General features: G+C 43.7%; 1 protein-coding gene and 1 long non-coding RNA gene across 7 annotated transcripts in view; one reads left to right on the top strand and one right to left on the bottom strand.

Moving 5' to 3' along the window:
• Positions 1 to 23,922, top strand: part of SULF2 (sulfatase 2) — a 696,319-nt gene that overhangs the window by 359,029 nt on the left and 313,368 nt on the right. For all 6 annotated transcript variants that reach the window (XM_072110535.1, XM_072110536.1, XM_072110534.1 and 3 more), the window contains 2 exons: positions 1,474 to 1,602; positions 7,501 to 7,554. In XM_072110535.1, coding sequence (XP_071966636.1) covers positions 1,474 to 1,602; positions 7,501 to 7,554 — 183 coding nt within the window. The remainder of the gene's footprint in view (positions 1 to 1,473; positions 1,603 to 7,500; positions 7,555 to 23,922) is intronic.
• LOC140065822 (uncharacterized) overlaps positions 9,638 to 23,922 on the bottom strand; it is a 36,245-nt gene continuing 21,960 nt past the window's right edge. The window contains exons 2-3 of the long non-coding RNA XR_011848069.1: positions 11,621 to 11,734; positions 9,638 to 9,855 (exon numbers count right to left, since the gene is read on the bottom strand). This is a non-coding gene — a long non-coding RNA (uncharacterized lncRNA). The remainder of the gene's footprint in view (positions 9,856 to 11,620; positions 11,735 to 23,922) is intronic.

Genomic DNA, 23,922 nt, shown 5'->3' on the forward strand with positions numbered 1-23,922 from the left:
TAACTTGCAAACAGGCTGCGTCATTAACCCCATAGCGCAATAAGACGTACCCTTACGTCTTACTGCGCATGGGGGAGTATGAAGAGGGCTCACGGGCTGAGCCCTCTTCATACTCACCGGGCATTTGCTTCATAATGAAGCAAATGCCCGTCGCTAACACCCGCGATCGGTGCTTGCACCGATCGCGGGTGTTAACCCTTTCATCGCCGCTGGCAAAGGTGCCGGCGGCATTAAAGAGCCGGCGGCGCGTGGGCGCCGCCATCTTGGCTCCGATCGTCACTCCCCGTGACGTCACCGGGGAGCGGCGATCCGTTTCCATGACAGCCTGGGATCACACAAAGATCCGAGGCTGTCATGATCGAGGCTATCTATTACAATGTGCGATCTGCACATTGTAATAGATGGTATGCAAAATCCCCATATACTGCCATACTGTAGTGTGGCAGTATATGGTAGGATCAATCAGACAACCTAGGGTTAAAGTACCCTAGGGGGTCTGAAAAATAGTAAAAAAAAAAAAATAAAAAAAAGTAAAAAAAAAAAAATTATATTAAAAAAACATAAAAATTCAAATCACCCCCCTTTCCCTAGAACTGATATAAATATAAATAAACCGTAAAAATCATAAACACATTAGGTATCGCCGCGTCCGAAAATGCCCGATCTATCAAAATATAATAACCATTTTTCACTGCGTTTAACCCCGTAGCGGAAAATAGCGCCCAAAGTCGCAAATGGCATTTTTTTGCCATTTTGAAAAATAGAAAAAATTCTATAAAAAGTGATCAAAAGGTCACACAGTCCTAAAAATAGAAGCATTGAAAACGTCATCAGAAGTCGCAAAAAATGACACCACTCACAGCTCCATACACCAAAGTATGAAAAAGTTATTAGCGCAAGAACACGGCAAAATGAAGAATTTTTTTTCTGTACAGGAGGTTTTAATTTTTGTAAATGTATGAAAACATTATAAAACCTATACAAATTTGGTATCCCCGTGATCGTATTGACCCAATGAATGAAATAGACCTGTCATTTGGGGTGCACAGTGTAAGCTGTAAAAACCAAGCCCACAAGAAATGGCGCAAATGTGTTTTTTCATCATTTTCACTGCATTTAGAATTTTTTTCCCGCTTCCCAGTACACGGCATGGAATATTTAATACCATGACTACGAAGTGCAATTTGTTACGCAGAAAATAAGCCATCACATAGCTCTGTACACGGAAAAATAAAAAAGTTATAGATTTTTGAAGGTGGGGAGTGAAAAATAAAAACGCAAAAACGAAAAAGGGCCTGGTCCTTAAGGAGTTAAGGAGTTAAATTAAATTCGCTGAGCAATGGTTGACCAATGGAGAGACTGGATGAGAGGAGAGACAGAGACCACAGAACAATGCAGCTCTGAATGTAACTAGAGAATGCAACTTGTTCTTACATCATTGATCTTTCCTGCTTTTTATTTAACCATTTACAGGAACCCAAACATTGTACTTAATATAGACATTGCTCCTACCATCCTGGACATTGCTGGTCTTGACATTCCTGCACACATGGATGGAAAATCATTACTGAACTTGTTCGATGCAGAGAGACTGGTGAATAGGTTAGTATTTAATCTAATACATCATTGTGCATTTGCAAAGTGGTGCAGTGTTAATATAATGGGGGTCATTTACTAACGGCCCGATTTGCGTTTTCCCGACGTGTTACCCGAATATTTCCGATTTGCGCCGCTTGTACATGAATTGCCCCGGGTTTTTGGCGCACGCGATCGGATTGTGGCGCATCGGGGCCGGCATGCGCGCGACAGAAATGGGGGGGGCGTGGCCGAATGAAAACCCGACGTATTCGGAAAAACCGCCGCATTTAAAAACCGAAATGTGTCGCTTGGGAAGCGCTCACCTTCACCTGCTATGGGATGGTGCATTCCGGGGCGTTAAGATTATTTTCGGCGCAGCAGCGCCACCTGGTGGACGGCGGAGGAACTACAATCTTAAATCCCAGCCGGACCCGAATCCTGTGCAGAGAACGCGCCGCTGGATCGCGAATGGGCCGGGTAAGTAAATCTGCCCCAATGACTTAATGAGTTGAGAACAGAGTCATTGGATTCATACAGTGTACTGTGTATTATTTGTATATAACAATGATAGGCAACAAATTTGCACAAATAGTGGCTTCTTTACTATCTACACTGATGAGGGACACATTCTAAAGAGATATGAGTTATTGGCAAGAAAATGATCGCATCTTCAAGCTATAATATTACTAGCAATATTATAGTAATATCAAATAATATTACTGAATTAAAATGAACTACCCGTTTCAACTCCGTACTGGAGTCTTCATCAGGTTCATTAAAATAACAATAGATCAATAAATAAATTAAAAAAATAAATAAATAAAAACAGCTTGGTACAGCCATGTTTGAGCATCCATTTTTAAAAGAAAGTCCTGGTACCAGAAGGTCAAGGGGATTGTGCCCTGGTCGTGCAGTAATGCGGTTGATTGGCCGTGAACACAATGGGGCAAATTTACTTACCCGGCCCATTCGCGATCCAGCGGCGCGTTCTCTGCTCTGGATTCGGGTCCGGCCGGGATTCATGAAGGTAGTTCCTCCGCCGTCCACCAGGTGGCGCTGCTGCGCTGAAAATCATCTCCACGCGCCGGAATGCACCACCTCGGACCAGGTGAAGGTAAGCGGTCACCAAGCGACACTTTTTCGGGTTTTAAATGCGGCGGTTTTTCCGAATACGTCGGGTTTTCGTTCGGCCACGCCCCCCGATTTCCGTCGCGCGCATGCCGGCGCCGATGCGCCACAATCCGATCGCGTGCGACACAATCCCGGGGCAATTCAGGTACAATCGGCGCAAATCGGAAATATTCGGGTAACACGTCGGGAAAACGCGATTCGGGCCCTTAGTAAATGACCCCCAATACGTCAAAACATACAACATTTAGATGTTCTCATCTAAAATTTAATGATATACAGAAATTTTCAAAAACCTATTACCGTATATACTCGAGTATAAGCCGACCCGAGTATAAGTCAAGACCCCTAATTTTACCATCAAAAACTGGGAAAACCTATTGACTCGAGTATAAGCCGAGGGTGGGAAATGCATTGGTCACAGACCCCCCCAGTATGTAGCCAGCCTGCCCCCAGTAGTATACAGCCAGCCCCCAGTAGTATACAGCCAGTCCCCAGTAGTATACAGCCAGCCCCCAGTAGTATACAGCCTGCCCCTAGTAGTATACAGCCTGCCCCCAGTAGTATACAGCACTGCCCCAGTAGTATACAGCACTGCCCCCAGTAGTTTACAGCTTGCCTAGAGTAATATACAGCCTGCCCCCAGTAGTATACAGCCTGCCCAGCATTAAAAGAAAATAATAAACTTATATACTCACCCTCCGGTGGCCCCGACGTGCAGCGCTGCTCCCCCGATGTCCGAGCGGCTCCTCTTCTGGCTTCCGCGCCCGTCTTCTGTCTTCTCTAACTTCGTGCTGGGCACCGCCATTGTTCTCCCCCGGACGGCGCCTAGTATGATGCGCTGCTGCTGACGTCATATTAGGCACCGCCAGGGAGAAAAACATGGCAGCGCCCAGCACGAAGACAGAAGAAGACAGAAAAGACAGAAAAGCCCAGAGAAGACAGAAGACGGGCGCGTAAGCCAGAAGAGGACCCGCGCGGATATCGGGGGAGCAGCGCTGCACGTCGGGGCCACCAGAGGGTGAGTATATAAGTTTATTATTTTTAAAATATTTTTTAAGTATATGTATTGACTTGTGTATAAGCCGAGGGGACGTTTTTCAGCTCATTTTTTGCGCTGAAAAACTCCGCTTATACACAAGTATATACGGTGCATCATATGTACAAGAAGGCATGCAGTTGATATTTAATTACAAAATCTTTACATCCTGATGGGTAAACATATGACCGAGGCGATTTGTATAGCGAGGTTTTGTATAGCTATTTTCTGCTGGATGCTGCTGGATGGATAATAGTTTAATACTTGCCAGAAGTACAGCAGAAGCTGTAACCTTTTAATAGTGATGGTTTTCTATTTCCCTTTAGCTGTAACTTTTCAATAGTAATGGTTTCCTATATATAAAACATTGGTAATTAAAATAAGGCTGTTGGGAGGGGCTGACACAAGGATTGTTCTTGGTTCCTGTTCTGAAGTGATGGTATAAAATGAGGAGTGTATATTGTGCAGATTATGATTACTATAAGAGGTGAGGAAAAAAGAAAAAGATAAAAAAAAGGGGGACTGAGACAGAAGTTATCCTTCAACAGATTTGATCGTCTCATTGAGGCTGTCTGGAGTCAGCGTGAATAGTTTAAAAAAAACAATGAGATTACTTTTTATTAAGGGCTGACTGATGGTTCGAAATGTTACCAGAGATTTTTTTGAATTGGATTATATGTATACAATCGAAATCCTTATTGTGTAGCAGAAGCAGGTGTTTTTGGTTGTGCTTTTGGTAGGCAATTTTAGCCTTATGTCCATGACCATTCAAGCACATCCTAAGCGATTGGGTCGTTCGACCGACATATTGCTGTCCACAGTTGGACGAGTCACCAGTTAAAGAAAACATTGGATTCCAGCACTCGTTATTCCATCTCTTAAAAATGGTGAAGTTTATTCCATTGGGTTAAAAAAAAACACACACGTCTTGCATGATCCCCAAAAAAGATCTACACCTTAGTCCTCATGAGTCACAGGTTAATCTTTGTTTGATCAGATGATGATGGACGTAAAAGTAGTATATTTAACTTGTATCTGGAAACAGCACAATTATTTCCCTTGATAGTATTTATATGATTCTGTTTGGTTCTTGTTGACCACAGGGGGCATGTGTATGATCCAAGGTTGAGGTTGTGGTCTGCTAGGGGCCAAAATATTTTTTATATATTTTTTTTTATAGTTTTCAGTTTTCTGAAGGGAATTGTCGGATGGTTAGGCATCTCATTATTTCACATCCTGTTATGCCCACCTTCTATCTTTGGTATAGATTTGCTCACCAGCTCATTATCACATTTCATAGACAAAATGAATTTCTACAAAATCTAGTGGTTACACTTTTTTCATATCTGAGGGACTCTGGGAGCATGATTAAGGAATTACAAAGTCTCAAAATTAGTAGAGACTCAGAACAGGATAAATGTAATACCTTTACATCCAAAAGTATGGGCAAAACTTTTCTGATGAAATAAAGCTAACCTGTGACTCGTCCTTTGTCATTTCCCTCATTAATTGCGATTATGGACAGGAAAATGTCGGTAGAATGACCCAATCACTTAGGATGCGCTTGAATGGTCATCGACATAAAGCTAAAATTGGCTACCTAAAGCACAGCCTATCGAAACACCTACTTCTGCCACACAAGGATTTCAATTGTATACATATAATCCCAATCGAACAAATCCCTTTTGGATTTTTAAACTACGCACGCTGACTCTGGAGTCAGCCTCAATGAGACAATCGAATGTGTTGGAGGATAACTTTTGTCTCAGTCCCCTTTTTATCTTTTTCTTTTTTCCTCACTTCTTATAGTAATCATAATGTGCACAATATACACTCCTCATTTTATACCTCATTTTATACCATCACTACAAAACAGGAACCAAGAGCAATCCATGTGTCAGCCCCTCCTAACAGCCTTATTTCAATCACAGATGTTTTAGCTATAGGAAATGCTCTTTAGGTCGGGCCATATCAGCTTCCGTAGAAAACCATTACTATTGAAAGGTTACAGCTAAAGGGAAATAGAAAACCATCACTATTGAAGGCTTACAGCTATTTAAAGCTTCTGCTGTCTAATCTATTGATTTTATAAAACTGACAAGCACATTCTCTTGTAAAATTGTAAATAACCTCATAAGGATAACACATATTTAACTATTATCCATCCAGCAGCATACATTGAGGAATGGCTATACAAAACCTTGGTCATATGTTTATCCTTCAGTATGTGAAGATTTTATACTTAAATATCAACGATGTGCCTACTTTTATATATTATGTATTTATAATAGGTTTTTATATTGTCAGGAACAGTGGATCCTCTGGACCACCGCGCGAGATGGAACTAGCCGACACCTGGGACCGGAATCCAAGTGGCACCTGGTTTTCACCAGAGCCCGCCGCAAAGCCCACCAGGTCGTTCCCAGGCGTGACCAGCCCGCGGTGGCAGCCGAGGTCGAGGTACCTTAGCAGAAGACAGTCTCGTAGTCAGGTCCAGGCAGGCGGCAGAGATGTGAGGTCAAATCCAAATCCGGGGTCAGCAACGGGAGGTCCAGGCAAATGGGAACGGGAACACAGGCACACGGAACACAGCAACACGGAGGAACTCGGGTAACACGGGAACACAGGACTCGGGAGCGGAGACACACAGGAACGCAGGAATACACAGGAACGCAGATAATCACCAGGAAGCTTTCTCTTAGGCTGTGAGGCACAAAGATCCGGCAGGGAACACAGGAAGAGGCAGGATTCTTAAAGGTGAGGTGTTCAGCCAGTGCACCAATTAGCGGTGCACTGGCCCTTTAAATTTTCGGAAGGAGCCGCGCGCACGCCATAGGAGGCGGGGACACACGCGCACGGCAGTCCGGGCAGGAGCCGGGAGAGGTGAGTGAGACCGGGCAGCAGCGGGGGCACACGGAGGAGCACGGATGCGCCCGCGATCCGAGACAGGGATCGCGGGAGCACCCGTGACATATATGTTCTCTATATATTTTAATTTTAGATGTCAACATCTTTACAGCCTTGTACTGTTTTGTGTATTTCAACTAAATTTTTCTTTCTTTATTGTTCATACTATGCTGTATGTTTTGACGGATATTGTTCCCGGCCAATCAACCACATTACTGTACGACCCAGACAAAATCCCCTTGACCTTCTGGTACCGGGACATTCTTTTAAAAATAGATGCTAACACATGGCTATATCAAGCTGTTTTTATGTATTTATTGTTATTTAACTGAACCTGGTGAAGACACTAGTACCGAGTTGAAACGCATATTTCATTTTATTTCAATAAATATTATTTTGAAGCATGAAGATTCGCAGTCCTGATGTGGAATTTTCTCATGTCTCTGGAATGGTGCGCACAGCATGGTTGATTCCCACATCTCTTTTCACGGTTCCTGCTGCGCTTCGGTAAATCTATTGTAATATGCTTAAAATCAAGACCTCTACCAGGTGAGCACAATACAACCCTAGGAATTATTCCTCTTATACTCCTACATTTGAATTTTGCACTTTGTCTCCCTTTCCCATCATACTGAATCATTCGGTGGAACACTCCATGTATTAACATTCTCCAGAGATGTTAACATCACATTTCTGAGTTTACAAGGTGTTATCAGAGTTTCCACAGAAAGCTCTTTAAAGTAATCACCTACACCTACCAGTGTGTATAAAATGATATACATTTGTGTTTCTGTTTTGTTACCTGCCCTTTGACTCCTTGGGTTCTAATATGTTTTTCCTTATTCAAGGTTCCAGGTTCAGAAAACACTTGTTTGGAGAGATTCATTTCTTGTGGAGCGTGGGTGAGTGCTGTTGCAACTTCAGGTTAATGTAATGGGTTTTTGAGATAGAAAAAGATAGAAACAGTCCATGAAGAACTAACATAAGCTCTAAATGTTTTCTCATGGGGTCTTGATATACGCTACTTACAAAACATTAATGATATGTGGGTTCTGGTTTAAATATCAGAATGAACCTAAACTTTTTATGTGACCTTATTATTGTGATAGATGTATATGAATGAATGTATGATATGAATCATCACCAGTCCACTTTATACCACTCAGCCTGGTAGTAATCCAGGACAGACAACCTTGGTTCTTTTTCCAGAGACAAAGCTTACTTTAATGGATTTCAGGCCCAGGGATTCAGACCTTGTATTCTGGCCTGCATCCTTTCCATTTCTCTGTATTCTTCCACCTTTTTGATTGAAAAGAGCTTTATTCAAAATTCACACAGAAAACTTACATACAGTGTGTGCCATGACGCAGCATGGGCTTTGTACATGAACACACAATAAATTAAGATTCATTCCTAGCATTTACAGACATAAAACAAAGGACTATGACATCCTAACTCTATGCCAGGAAATGCTACTCTTACATACAAGCTCCACCAAGCAAAAAAACACATGTGAAACAATGAAAGCAATTTACCTGCTAGAGAAAACACAAGATGGAGGAGGGGGGGGGGAGGGAGTGTGTTTTGTTCGCAGGCCCAAAGCTTTATTGAACCACACAGATACAAGAGGGAAAAGGGTAGGGAGGAAGTAAAAACACATGAAGGGGTCTTCACTTCCTGTCTGCTGCATGCAAATGAAGCAGAGTCCCATGATTCCCTGCTCCGATGGAATGGAGCTCCTGTTCTTGGGGAAAAGAAGCAGGAATCAGGTAAGGGACGTGTGTGTCCCTAGAAAACATGAGTCCAGGAAGAAAGTGGGAATAAAACAAAGTCTTGTGTGGGATTCTCCCCAAGTCACTGGATAAGCGTCCTTGAGGTTGGTCCCTCACAGCAGGGGGTCTTGTCCATAGTCAGACTTATGTCCGACCTGTACCTTATAGCAAGAGTCTTGCTGTATATAGTACAGACACCCCCTTCTGCCAACGTCGTCGTCGGCAGCAAAGGCAGGAGAGAAAAGGAGGAGTGGTGGGCTAGTCCATTGCACCTCTTGTGAAAGAGGGGACAAGGCTTGCCGCCTCCTTTTCTGCTTTGAGGAAGTGGGGAAAAATGGCAAAGTCCATGACACTCCCTTTTGGGGAGTGTTAAAGTGGGCTCAGTCCATTTTCTTCTTCCTCATTGAGGAGGTGGGGGACTTGGTACAGTCCATGAACACTCCCTCTGGGGGGAGAGAGTGGGCTAGGCCAAATCCTCGTCGTCCTCAGTGTAATCTGTCTGTGCCTCCCAGATGGTGTAGTCCCTCAGGGTCCTGAGGACCATTTGGTGGCAGTCCTCTGTGGTAAGTGTCTCTTTGTGCCATGTGAGGCGCCTCCTGGCGTACCAGATGGCGTCCTTGTAACAGTTAACAAGGCGCCAGGCGTCCTGGATGGCCCCCACGGTGTGTGTCCCTTGAAACAAACCATAAAGCACCGCGTGGTGGGTCATGGTGTTCCTGGGCACGGACGTGGCAAACTCCAGCTCCAGGGAATCCAACAGACGCTGAGCAAAAGGGCACTCCCAAAACAGGTGCATGGGTGTTTCCACCCTCCTGGGGCACCTGGGACAGAAGCACGTCTTGCTCAGCTTCCGGGCGTACATGAAGGCCCTCAGGGGCAGTCCCCCCTTGATGGCCATCCACGACAGGTCCTTGTGTCTGTTGGAAAGCCGCTCCCACGACACGTTGCTCCAAACGGTCTTGGCCGTGTCGGGGGCGACTCCTGGAAGCTGTTCTGTGGTGTCTTTGGCTCTGATGAGCTTGTGGATGGTCTTGGGCTTCCACAGGTCCGGTTTAAGTCCCTCCAGGTGGTGCTCCCTAACAAAGTCCACAACCCCGGCATAGTACCAGGGAGCGTCCCAGTTGAAAGGGAAGGAGCTGTCCCACTTGTCCCACCCCAGCTTGCGCCAGAGAGGCAGGAGGAAGTAGCCTTCTTATCCTTCTCCCTTCCTCACCACACCTTATACAGTCTTCTCTTCTTATACCATTTTTCTACTAGTTAATTAATGGAAACTATTGTTATGATGACAACTGAATCAACTTCTTCTCTTTGAAATGGGATAGTTGTGTAACCGGATAGATATTCGTTTCTAGGCAGACAGTGCTAGAGGTAGCCATCCTGTCTTCTGATTAGGTTTGTCTGGAGATAACATTTGCACCTTCCTGCTCTCATCTACACATTAAATAGAATAACTTTCCATTGTTAAATCAATGCATACAGTGCATCTAGACAGGAACTAAAACAGTAAAAAATACCGTATATACTCATGTACAAAAAATGTGAAAAACCTCACCTCGGCTTATATTCAAGTCAATAAAATAAACTTATATACTCACTCTCTGACGGCCCCCGATGCTCAGCGCAGCTCCCCGATGTTGGCATGGCTCCAGTTCTGTTTTACCCGTGGCTCTTCTTCTTTCTTCAGTCTTCTGTAACAGCTGGCAGAGACACGGCCATGTTATCTGCCGCCGGCACATACTATGACATCATCAGTGGCATAGTATGCGCCGACCGACAGAGCGCATGGCCACGTCACTGCCGGTTGTTACAGAAGACCGAAGAAAGAAGTGGAGCCACGGAGAAGACAGAAGAGGAGCCACGCTGAACATTGGGCCGCTAGAGGGTGAGTTTATAAGTTTATGTATAAGTGCTGGGTGGGCTGACTGTAGACTACATGGGGGCTGACTAGCTATATACTGGGGGGGGGGGGGGGGCTGTGACCAATGCATTTCCCACCCTCAGCTTATACTCGAGTCAATATGTTTTCCCAGTTTTTGGTGGTAAAATTAGGGGCCTCGGCTTATACTCGGGTTGGCTTATACTCAAGTATATATGGTATAAGTTTACATTTCTGCCAAGGCAGAGAAAGGTGGAGTCACCCCTGTCCCTGCTTTCTTGACAATTCTTTGCTACAGGGGACAATTGGGCTACAGTCTCTATACTGAGTAACTGCTAAGAACAGAAGACAAATGAAAAGAATGAGACAGATACAATTGATCAAGAATACCATGCTATTGCACAACTTCAAGCAGGATATTTTCAGACAGAAGGTGCTTAGATTTTCACAGAGGAGTGTCATCAGCAGGTTGGAACAGAAATAGAGAGATGCTGGAAGAGTCACAGAAAATAGGAGATAAATCTAGAAAATGGGACCCTGTCACATACAGGTAAACCCAATTGTAGGCTACATACATGAGAAAAATTCATGAGAAATGGAGATGTTTCATGTAGCACCAAAAGATAAGTCTTGATTAAAATTCATATATATATATATATTTCGAAGAAATGTGCAGCACTCCGATTTCATAGGAAAGTGGTAAAAACTTTTATTCCATAGTGAGTAACATACAGCAACGTTTCGGCTCAAGAGAGCCTTCCTCAAGCTGTCTAAACAGTGCTACTTAAGAACACTCGACTTACATACGACCCCTAGTTACAAACGGACCTCTGGATATTGGTAATTTATTGTACTTTAGTCCTAGGTTACAATAAACAGCTATAACTGTTATCAAATGTATCTGTAATGAAGCTTTAGTGTTAATGTTGATTCTTATGAAAACCCAACATTTTTAAAATCCAATTGTCACAGAGACCAAAAAAGTTCTGTCTGGGATTACAATGATAAAATATACAGTTCCGACTTACATACAAATTCAACTTAAGAACAAACCTACAGACCCTATCTTGTATGTAACCCGGGGACTGCCTGTATATACATACAACAATTTGGTCACATGACCTATAGTAAACCGCCCACCACATTAGCATATTTGTGATAATAATTGCATAAAAATAGATAAAAATTAGAAATTTACATCTTACACAAGTGTATATAAATATTAAATATCAGTGTACATATGTTATTCATAGAGAACCTCCGGCCAAAGTACCCAACCATATATACAATACACATAATGTGCCAAAAATTTCTGATTACTTGAGAGAAAAGCTGCGACAGAGAGCCATGGTTCCAATTGTTGCAAAATGAATGATGCATAAAGCAGTGATCTAAAGCTTCAGCGGGGAGACATCTGAGGTAAGCTTGTCCGGTCTAGAAAAAATGACAATGAAGAAATCAGATATGTTTCTTATTTCATTATCACAACAAGTTACTCATAACTCAACCAGTAAGGATATGAAGGCTAACAAGATCAATATGGATAAGTTAAATGCCCATGCTATTACAGGGTCCATAATTTAAAATCTACATTCAGACCATTTGGTCTCAAAGTATTTAAGGTGTGGATCAATTGGAGTTCACGTCTTTTAAGGATTTTCTCCTTATCTCCTCCTCGACGTAAAGGAGGTATGTGGTCTATAATGGTGTCCTTGAGAAAGACCTTGAGGTCTTTTTCAAGGTGTCCGGCTTCTGTAAAGTGTTTTGATACCGGTAAGTCTTTTCAATTACTTCGTATGGTATACCTATGTTGGTTGAAACGAGTTTTAAACTCCAATGTAGTCCATCCAACCAGTACTTTCTAGCAAGTATTATATCACAATGACATTACAACACTGAGTTGAAGTGCTTGGTATATGAACACTGGTTTCAAATGAGTAGCGCTGGACGAGCCATAATAACAGGAACTGTGTAATGGTTACCATGGTTACGTATACGGAAACTGGAAGTTATTGCGCATGCGCACCAACCCGGAAGGAGCGTGCGTTCCTTCTGTGCGGTCCATCCGGATTGCGCTGCATATTTTTATGATACAGCAGTCTCAAGACCGATCGGAAGGGATGGCGGACACGGGGAGGCATCTGAGGATTCCACACAGAGGTTGGGTTAGTGCACAGAAGCACATCAGCACTTTTTGCACATTTTTGTCTAGGAACGGAAGTGTTCCTTTGTAATATAACACTAAATATACACAAAGTGTTATAACATATGTACACTGATATTTAATATTTATATACACTTGTGTAAGATGTAGATTTCTAATTTGTATGTATTTTTATGCAATTATTATCACAAATATGCTAAGGTGGTGGGCGGTTTACTATAGGTCATGTGACCAAATTGTTGTATGTATATATGTCCACCATTTGCACTGTTTGCACTTGAGGAAGGCTCTCTTGAGCCGAAACGTCGCTGTATGTTACTCACTATGGTAAAAGTTTTTACCACTTTTCTACGAAATCGGAGTGCTGCACATTTCTTCGAAATATATACGGGAGGACCTGAAGCCCAGTCCTAGGAAGCCTGCACCCACCTATATTCTATCCAAGATAGTGCCGCTGGAACTTTCTACACGTAAATATATATATAAATATATATATATATATTATATATATATGCACAAAAACATGAATCGGGAAAAAACAAAAATGAAAAATTTAAAAAAGGGGACACAGACCAACTGCACCCGTATTCCAAATCACAGTTGGACCCTGGCACCTGATAATGTCGGGAAGTCCTGCTATAGAGCCCCCAAAAAAACCAAAACACAGTCTAGTATAAATATAACACTCATAAATAATGTATGGTAGATGTATACGCAGTGCAAGTGTACCTATGCAGAAAAATGTAGTTAGATGTACACCAGACTAAATGACAAAACTGACACGAGCTGTGAGCCCCCAGTCCATTGCATGTGTCTACACAAGAAAAAAACCTGCTTATAATTCTGTCCAACACAGGAACAATGAATGTCTGCTCAAGAAAATATTACCATTTACCATTTAAATACCTGCTGGGTGGATCGCAAATGTGGAACTGGTGTGCTTGTCCACTGTCATGGCGGCACCCATGCTGGCAACGCCAGAATTGGGAATGTGTGAAAAGCGATATGACGTCACTTCCGGTGACGTCAGACGTAGTGACCGCGCATGCACGCTCCATTTCCGTGTCCCGCTATGGATTTCAAATGTGATGTATGCCTATATGAGCTCTATCAAATATACAAATAAATAAGTAAATAAATAAGTAAGTAGTGGTAACCTGTGCCCCTTAAATTCATGTGAGAATATAAAAATTACACATGATTAATTAGTACTTGAATACACGTGCTGTAATAAATCAAGAAAATATATTTAACCCCTTGTCACCGACACTAGTTTTCAGCTCAATGACCAGACTCGATTTTTCAAATCTGACATGTCTCATGATAATTGGTTATAACTTCGGAACGCTTTAACATATCCAGGTGATTTTGAGGTTGTTTTCTCGTGACACATTGTACTTCATGTTTTGCGTTTCGTTCTGAAAAAAAGTGAAAATTTGGCAAAAGTTTGTAAAAATTCTTCATTTTCCAAGTTTGAAATGTTCTACTTTCCTAACTGGAAGTAAAACTACCCAAAAAGCTTGATAATTAACATTTACGGAATGTCTTCTTTATGTCAAGATGATATTTTATGTGTCTTGTCATTTTTCTAGGATGTTATAAGGTGCGATTTTTCTCATTTTCATGAAAATCAGCTTCTAAATGACTTTGAAAGGCCTAAATAATAGTAAAACCCCATAAATTACCCCACTATGAAAAATTCACCCCTCAACTTATGTAAAACGTTCTATTAATTCTATTCACCCTTTAAGTGTTTTACATGGTTAAAACAATATGGACCTGCAAATAGAAACTTTTGAATTTTTTTGGAAAATACATTAATTTAGGCCAAAACTGACAGTTTCATAATAAATTAAATGATGAAACGCTCTGCAATGTTTGATGCCCAATTTCTCCCGAGTGTACTGATAGCCCATATGTGGTGGCAAACTGCTGTATGGGCGCACGGCCAGGCATAGGATCAAGGCAGCGCCATACACAGCAGATTTGTATTGTCACATTGTACAAGCTATAAATTTTAATTTTTTTTGTTAATGTGAACATATGAGGGCTTATTATTTACGGGATGAGATACAATGTATAGATAATTCATTTTGGGGGTCTATAACTTATTCATGAGATTGTATTAACTATATTTCAAGGGGGACACAAACAAAATCATCCATTTTTAATTTGGATTTGTAGCACTTTTTTTTCCCCGCTAACCATAACATAAAAACAATATTTTATCTTTATTCTCTGGTTCACTACGATTGCAGTGATACCTCATTTATATAGTTTTTCTTATCTTTGCTCAATTTTACTGAGCAAAACCAATATTGGTGGAAATCACATTATTTTTACTATCGACAAATTTTCAGGGCCATAACATCTTTATTTTTCTGTTTTCAGATCTGGTTGAGGGCTTATTTTTTGCGAAAAGAGTTGTTCTATTCAGTCGTATCATAATAGGGAACATAGCTTTTTTTGATCACTTTTTAGAACATTTTTTGTGATGGTGTTTGATGAAGAATTGTATATTAAGGGCAGTTTTTCGTGTTTTTTTTTTTAACGTCGTTCACTGGGCGGGTTCAATATTGATTTAGATTTATTGTACAGATTAATATGGACACGTTGATACCAAATATGTACATTTGTTTGTGTTTTATACACTTTATTTGCATTATATGTGTAACTGGGGAGATTATGGGACTTTTATTGTATTTATTTATTTAATTATTATTATAAAATGATTTAATCTTTTTTTTTTAACTTTTTTTACATTTTCCATTCTTTGCCTTGAACAAGCGATCATCTGATCACTTTTTCAAGCCTTTACACTGCAATACACTTGTATTGCAGTGTATAGTGCTAGTAACTGAGCAGGAAGGCAGAACCCGGCGGGGAGAGGAGCCGAAAGCCTCGGGTCACTCGTCGGAACCCGGGGCTGCGGCATGAGGGATCGGATCCCCCGGTAAGCACACCAGGGGGGGGGGTTGTCCGATCCACGGGAGGCACACTTGCACGCCACGGTCATGCTTGACCGCGGCGTGTAAGGGGTTCAACACCCGGGATCAGAGTTTTTCTGATTCCGAGTGTTAGTGCCGGGTCTTGGCTGTGACATCACAGCCCGACACCAGCACCAGCGAGACCCGGTGTCCCGAAATCTTCTTCTTCCGAAATATATATATACACTCACCGGCCACTTTATTAGGTACACCATGCTAGTAACGGGTTGGACCCCCTTTTGCCTTCAGAACTGCCTCAATTCTTCGTGGCATAGATACAACAAGGTGCTGGAAGCTCCTCAGAGATTTCGGTCCATATTGACATGATGGCATCACACACTTGCCGCAGATTTGTCGGCTGCACATCCATGATGCGAATCTCCCGTTCCACCACATCCCAAAGATGCTCTATTGGATTGAGATCTGGTGACTGTGGAGGCCATTTGAGTACAGTGAACTCATTGTCATGTTCAAGAAACCAGTCTGAGAGGATTCCAGCTTTATGACATGGCGCATTATCCTGCTGAAAGTAGCCATCAGATGTTGGGTACATTGTGGTCATAAAGGGATGGACATGGTCAGCAACAATACTCAGGTAGGCTGTGGCGTTGCAACGATGCTCAATTGGTACCAAGCGGCTCAAAGAGTGCCAAGAAAATATTCCCCACACCATGACACCACCACCACCAGCCTGAACCAGTGATACAAGGCAGGATGGATCCATGCTTTCATGTTGTTGACGCCAAATTCTGACCCTACCATCCGAATGTCGCAGCAGAAATCGAGACTCATCAGACCAGGCAACGTTTTTCCAATCTTCTACTGTCCAATTTCGATGAGCTTGTGCAAATTGTAGCCTCAGTTTCCTGTTCTTAGCTGAAAGGAGTGGCACCCGGTGTGGTCTGCTGCTGCTGTAGCCCATCTGCCTCAAAGTTCGACGTACTGTGCGTTCAGAGATGCTCTTCTGCCTACCTTGGTTGTAACGGGTGGCGATTTGAGTCACTGTTGCCTTTCTATCAGCTCGAACCAGTCTGCCCATTCTCCTCTGACCTCTGGCATCAACAAGGCATTTCCACCCACAGAACTGACGCTCACTGGATGTTTTTTCTTTTTCGGACCATTCTCTGTAAACCCTAGAGATGGTTGTGCGTGAAAATCCCAGTAGATCAGCAGTTTCTGAAATACTCAGACCAGCCCTTCTGGCACCAACAACCATGCCACGTTCAAAGGCACTCAAATCACCTTTCTTCCCCATACTGATGCTCGGTTTGAACTGCAGGAGTTTGTCTTGACCATGTCTACATGCCTAAATGCACTGAGTTGCCGCCATGTGATTGGCTGATTAGAAATTAAGTGTTAACGAGCAGTTGGACAGGCAAGGCTTCTTGCCCAGCAACGCCCCGGAAGAAGCCTTGCCGGCGAAACCCTGGGTCGGGCGGATAGAAAGCTAGCGTCCCGTTATGTGAATTTGTGATATGCGCATTTTTATTGGATTTTTGTGAGTATAATGAACTGGAATAAATTTTAACCTTGTTGGAACGTACCACACCATCTGCCTGCATATTTTCTTCCAGTTACAATATAATAAAGGAGGAGAATGAGAATGCGATGGTGCTAGTCTGAATGGTGACATACTTTCAGCAGGAGAAATTGAAGATTGGTGCTGTTCATCGAAGTTTTAGAAATCTTGGAGCTCCGGTCATAGTGAAAATATTTTTCTCTATTTTGTGGACTTTTTCAAAGACTGTGTGGACCGGTCTTATACCGTGAGTAGCTCCTTAAGGGGCAAAACTGTGCACCACAAACAACTGTGTTTTATTGCTAAATACAAAACAAAAGACCTGCCCATCCAGGTGCTAGCTTACACAGTACCTTTTCCCTCTAGCTAAAAATACAAAACAAACTCTATGGGGCACATTTACTTACCTATCCTACATGTCATGGGCTCACCCGTGCCGCTCGCTCCCCGCAGGTGCAGCACCAGCGCCACACACCGGTCCCTGCTCCCGAGTCCCAGTCTCGCTCCGTGCACGCGCGTCTCAGTGTCCTAGGACGGGCGCACATTAAAGGGCCAGCGCACCATTTATTGGCACTGCCCATTTTCCCATAAGGCTATTACACCTACCTCTCCCATCACACCCTGTCGGATCTTAGACTCCGGTCCCAGGTAGTGGCTTGTGTCATCGTCAGCAGTGGTTCAGAGCATCCACAACCTCTAAGCCGGCCACTACTGAGTTTGATGAAGTGCATTGTCCGATGATAATGCACTGTGCCGCGATTCAATAAGATTGTGCTCCCGATATCCTGCATGTGTCACTTCCCTGATCAGGTCCGACAGAGTTGACCATCTTCCTCCCGATGTATGTAAGTGCATTGGATGCGACACAATTTTTAAGTTCAATCCCACGGTTTATCCAAATCAGTTTGCTCGTTCGACGACCCACCCCCCGATTTCTATTGCATGAAAGCTAGAGCAATTTAGCCAAAATTCTAAATACCTGTCCCAGTAGCACGTTCCCTGAAAACGTCAGAAAACATGACGGAAATGCGATCCACAGACCCTTAGTAAATAAGCCCCAATGAGTTTTTACCTTCAGATTTGCTTCACATACAGCATCACCTCTAGCTCTGGTCAGGGAGACTCCTCCCATGATGCAGCTAAGGTTTATAAAGCCCTGGTCCAGGCTAACGAGCTGCATTAAGGCTGCCCCAGAATCTGGATTAAATCATCAATGGCCATCCCTTTACCAAGCATAGCTGAAAAACCTAGCTGGAATATAGATGCTATTGGCGCATAGAACTTTCCAACCATTGCCTTACAATATACAATGAAAATGAGCAATATGTTCTTAGTCAGGAACTTCCCATTAATATATAATAACAATGTGAGACCACACAAATTTTCAAACATTCATACAGACACATGGGCCCATGTACAACCACCCAACCCTCATACCAAGACTGCACAAAATCACAGCCATGATAACACTTAAGTTGCAAAAAAATATAATATACATACATATATCATGTAAGATCCAATTAGCATCAAACAATGTGTATGCATTATTGTAGGTACCAATAAAATTTCAGTACATTAATAAATTCAATACAAAAAAATGGTTCATGTTAGTTTACAGGAGGACAGAAACAGAGATAATAGGATGGCAGCCCATAAAAAAGGAAATAAAAGTGATGATGATGTATGAATCTATATCAAACCAATGCAAAAAAAAATGCAAAAGTGCCGAAATCCCAACAAAAATTCAAATATGTAAAAAATGTGAATTGCAACAAATGAAGGACACATCTGATCCTAAATGTACTCAATTAACTTGCATATTGCACATATAACATAATAATGTTATATGTGCAATATGCAAGTTAATTGAGTACAGTGAAAAATGTAGTGAAAATAAGCCATGAGGCCATGCACCATTTGTGCCAGGCCTCAAAAATATAGTGTGAGGACAAAGACAAAAAAGGAACGTTGAAACCAAAAGTGAGGAAAAGAGGGAGTGGTGGACCCAAAAGGGGTCACAAACCACTTGTCAAGTTGCTGCTGAGCTCTTTCCCGATGCCCAGGTTTTCCACCGGTCCCAGTCTGTGGTTCATGATGACCTTCTTGACGTAGTGGAAAAAGTGTGTAAAGAGGTGTCGGATGATGAGGAGACACGGTTGTCAGAAAGTGGTGAAGTTGTTGTCAGGGCAGGAAATCCAAAGGGGGAGCAGACTGAGGGATCGGAGGATGATGAGGTGACAGACCCAAGCTGGGTTGATAGGCCAGGTGAACACAGTGCTTGTGAGACAGAGGCGAGTCCTATACGAGAACAGGTTGGAAGAGGCAGTGGTGGGGCCAGAAGGAGAGGCAGGGCCAGAGCTGGTGCTGTGAAGTGAAGCTTCCGTGGCGAGGGCTAGATTTTCTGAAGTCTGGAGGTTCTTTAAAGAAACACCGGATGACCGACGGACTGTGCTGTGCAACCTGTGCCACACCAGGATCAGCATGGGTTCCACCACTACTAGCTTAACCACCACCAGTATGCGCAGGCATATGAATGCTAAACACCCCACTCAATGGAACCAAGGCCGTTCACCTCTGGCCGGGTCCACCACTGCTCCTTCTCCTGTGTCATTTGCTGCCTCTGCTAGTCAGCCCCCTTCCCAGGACCCCGGCACAAACACCTCCCGGGCGAAAACCACACCTTCGCCTCCACGATCCTCCACAGCGTTCACCAATGTCTCCATGCGCAGCGTCCAGCTCCCTATACCCCAGACGCTGGAGCGCAAGAGGAAATACAGTGCAACCCACCCACACGCCCAAGCCCTCAACGTCCACATCTCCAAATTACTTAGCCTGGAGAAGCTGCCCTATAGGCTGGTAGAGACCGAGGCCTTTCGCAACCTCATGGCGGTGGCCGCCCCTCGGTATTCGGTCCCCAGTCGCCACTACTGTTCCCGATGTGCTGCCCCAGCCCTGCACCAGCACGTCAGCAGTCAGACAACATCACCCGTGCCCTGACCAACGCCGTTTCTGACAAGGTCCACCTGACCACGGACACGTGGACAAGTGCTGCCGGACAGGGCCATTATATATCGCTGACGGCACATTGGGTTAATTTGGTGGAGGCTGGGACTGAGTCTGACCCTGGGGCTGCTCATATACTGCCAACGCCGAGGATTGCGGGGCCTACCTTGGTCCAGGTCTCTCAGGCCTACTATGTCTCCTCCTCCTCCCTCCCCTCCTCCACCTCCTCCTCCGAATTACCATCCATAGGCATGGCGCCATCAGTCGGTAGCTCTAGGCACAGGAGCAGTGCCATCGCTAAGCGACAGCAGGCGGTGCTCAAACTGCTGAGCCTAGGCAATAAAAGGCACACCACCCAAGAGCTATTACAGGGCATCACGGCACAGACTGATCTGTAGCTGGCACCGCTGAACCTGAAGCCAGGCATGGTTGTGTGTGACAACGGCTGTAACCTGGTGGCGGCTCTGGAAATCAGCAGACTGAAACATGTGCCATGCCTGGCCTATGTGTTAAATCTCATAGTTTAGCGGTTCTTCAAGACATACCCTAATCTGGCTGATTTGCTCACGAAGGTGCGCCGCATCTGTGTGCATTTCAGGAAGTCAAGCACAGATGCTGCCACTCTCAGGGCAGCGCAGTGCCGCCTCCAACTGCCCACTCATCGACTGTTGTGCGACGTGACCACGAGGTGGAATTCAACATTAACCATGTTATCCATAGTTTACCAGCTAGCGTGTTGTCCGAGCGGGTTTTCAGTGCAGCTGGTGGCTTCATCACCGATAAGCGTACATGCCTGTCGACTGACAGCGCTGACAGGCTGACGCTTATCAAGATGAATAAAGCCTGGATTTCTCAGGATTTCCATTCTCCACCAGCTGAAAGCAGCTCAACCTGAATAATGTATGCACTCCTCCTCCCCATTTTCCTCCTTCTCCTCCTCTTTGTACACTAAAGCAGAGGAAACTGGCTATTTTTTGCCAGGGCCAACTGGCTCTAGCTATAGTACTCTATGTATTTAATTTTTCTGGAGGGCCACCTACCTGGTCCTCTGTTTTAAACAATTTTTGGGAGTGCCACATACAGGTACTCTATGTAGTTAATTTTTCTGGAGGGCCACCTACCTGGTCCTCTGGTTTGAAAACTTTTTTGGACTGCCACATACAGGCACTATCCAAATTTAATTGTCTCCATAGCAGCCTCCACACGTCGTCTTTATAGCTGCCTCCAAAACAGTACTACACTTGATCTTATACAAAAGGTTCTTAGAAGTGCTGTTTGTAGCCCCCGCCTGCTTTGAAAATTATAATTTTTTCAAAGTAAACGCTTCTGGCCCCCAGGCCCATTTTGGGTGGGGAGGAGCCGAGAGACAGGGGCTTGGACAGCCGAAAACTCGCCTGGCAGCGGACCGCCAGCTCCATCCCAAGATCCAACTAACATAGTTTTAACTGCAGCACCTTTACTACTACCTTACTGCCTCCATACATCGTCCCCTTATCAAACGAGCTGTGTCAGGCAGAATTTTCAGGTGTTTCACCAGATACATAATGGAACTCTGCCCATCTGTCGCCGCCATGCTGGAGACCTGAAGTTTCAATCATAGCAGTGCAATATGGATGCCTCATACTGTTGCTCTTAATCATGGAACCATTTCCAAAAAAAATAAAAAATAGAACCTCTATGCTATTCCATTATTCCTAGATGAAATATTCAAACGACCCCGCCTGCTTTGAAAATTATAATTTTTTCAAAGTAAACGCTTCTGGCCCCCAGGCCCATTATGGGTGGGGAGGAGGCCAGAGGCAGGGGTTGGACAGACGAAAGCTCCCCCAGCAGCGGACCGCCAGCTGCATCCCAAGATTAGGCAGCCTCAGAGGCATCCATGCATGCTGCCCCTGCTGTTTTCTGTCCATTTCGCCTCCACGATCCTCCACAGCGTCCACCAATGTCTCCATGTGCAACGTTCAACTGTCTATACCCCAGACGCTGGAGCGCGAGAGGAAATACAGCACATCAAACGAGCTGTGTCCGGCTACATTTTCGGGTGTTTCACCAGATACATAATGGAACTCGGCCCATCTGTCGCCGCCATGCTGGAGACCTGAAGTTGGAGACGCAGCGCAATATGGATGCCCCATACTGTTGCTCTTAATCATGGAAGTCGTCTCCATGGCTGCCTCCATATGTCGTCCCCTTAGCAAACGACCTGTGTCAGGCTCATTTTTCGGGTGTTTCACCAGATACTTTATTGAACTTGGTCACTATGTCGCCACCATCATAATATCATAGTATTATAGTATATAAGGCTGGAAAAAGACGTAAGTCCATCAAGTCCAACCTTTAAGAATTAAATAAATGTTTTATCCCCATAACCCGTGGATAAGGCCTCTCTTGAACATGTACATAGAGTCCGCCATAACAACCTCCTACGGCAGAGAGTTCCATAGTCTCACTGCTCTTACAGTAAAGAACCTTTGTCTGTGGTGATGGTAAAATCGCCTCTCCTCTAGGCGTACAGGATGCCCCCTTGTCCTGGCCACAGGCCTAGGTATAAAAAGATCTTTGGAGAGATCCTTGTACTGTCCGTTCAAGTGTGGTCTGACCAGGAATTTGTATAAGGGCAAAACTATGTCTTTATCATGAGAATCTATTCCTCTCTTGATACATCCCATAATTTTATTTGCTTTAGCAGCAGCCGTCTGGCTCTGATCACTAAAATTAAGTTTACCATCCACCAATACCCCCAAGTCCTTTTCAGCTCCAGTTTTACTAAGTAATTGACCATTTAGAACATAATTATACTTTTTGTTTCCATGGCCCAAGTGCATAACTTTACATTTATCTACATTAAACCTCATCAACCATTTCTCTGCCCACTCCTCAAGCTTCCACAAATCCCTCTGTAATGCTAAACCATCGACCTCAGTATTTATTACTTTACACAGCTTAGTATCATCTGCAAATATTGAAACTTGACTGTGTAAACCCACTACAAGGTCATTAATAAAAATATTAAAAAGAAGTGGCCCCAATACTGACCCCTGTGGCACTCCACTGGTAACATCAACCCAATCTGAGAATGTGCCATTAATGACCACCCTCTGTTTTCTATCACTAAGCCAATTACTTACCCAAATATACAGATTTTCTCCTATTCCCAGCAGTTTCATTTTATATACCAACCTTTTATGTGGCACGGTGTCAAATGCCTTTGAAAAGTCCAGATATACAACATCCACAGCGTACCCCAGATCCAGTCTTGAACTTACCTCCTCGTAGAAACCAATCAGATTAGTCTGACAAGACCGATCTCTCATAAACCCAAGCTGACGCTGGGTTATAAGGTTGTGCACAGTGAGATACTCCAGGATAGCATCTCTAACAAACCCCTCAAATATTTTCCCCACCACAGCAGTTAGACTCACGGGTCTGTAGTTTCCTTTTTTGTATATTGGTACCACATTCGCTATGCACCAGTCCTGTGGAACATAACCAGTCCTCAGTGAATCTTCAAATATTAAAAATAACAGTCTGTCTATCACCGTTCATAGATCATGCAGAACCCTGGGGTGTATGCCATCTGGCCCCGGTGATTTATCTATCTTAGTAATTGCGAGGCGGCGCCGTACCTCTTCCTGGGTTAAACTGTTGACATTCCAAATAGAATTTACATTATTCCTCATTGTGTCTTCCACCAGGGGATTTTCCTGGGTAAAGACAGTTGAGAAGGCGACATTCAGTAGATTGGCCCTTTCCTCATCTCCTTCCACCATGACCCCCATTGTTATTTCTAAGGGGACCCACACTCTCTGTTTTTAGTTTCTTATCATTTATATACTTGAAAAATAATTTGGGGTTATATTTGCTCTCCCTGGCAATATTTCACTCATTCTCTATTTTTGCGGCCTTTATCTGCTTTTTACATGATTTATTTTTCTCTCTATAATCCTGT

Source organism: Engystomops pustulosus, chromosome 6 (assembly GCF_040894005.1).
Source record: "Engystomops pustulosus chromosome 6, aEngPut4.maternal, whole genome shotgun sequence".
Taxonomy (NCBI): Eukaryota; Metazoa; Chordata; class Amphibia; order Anura; family Leptodactylidae; genus Engystomops; species Engystomops pustulosus.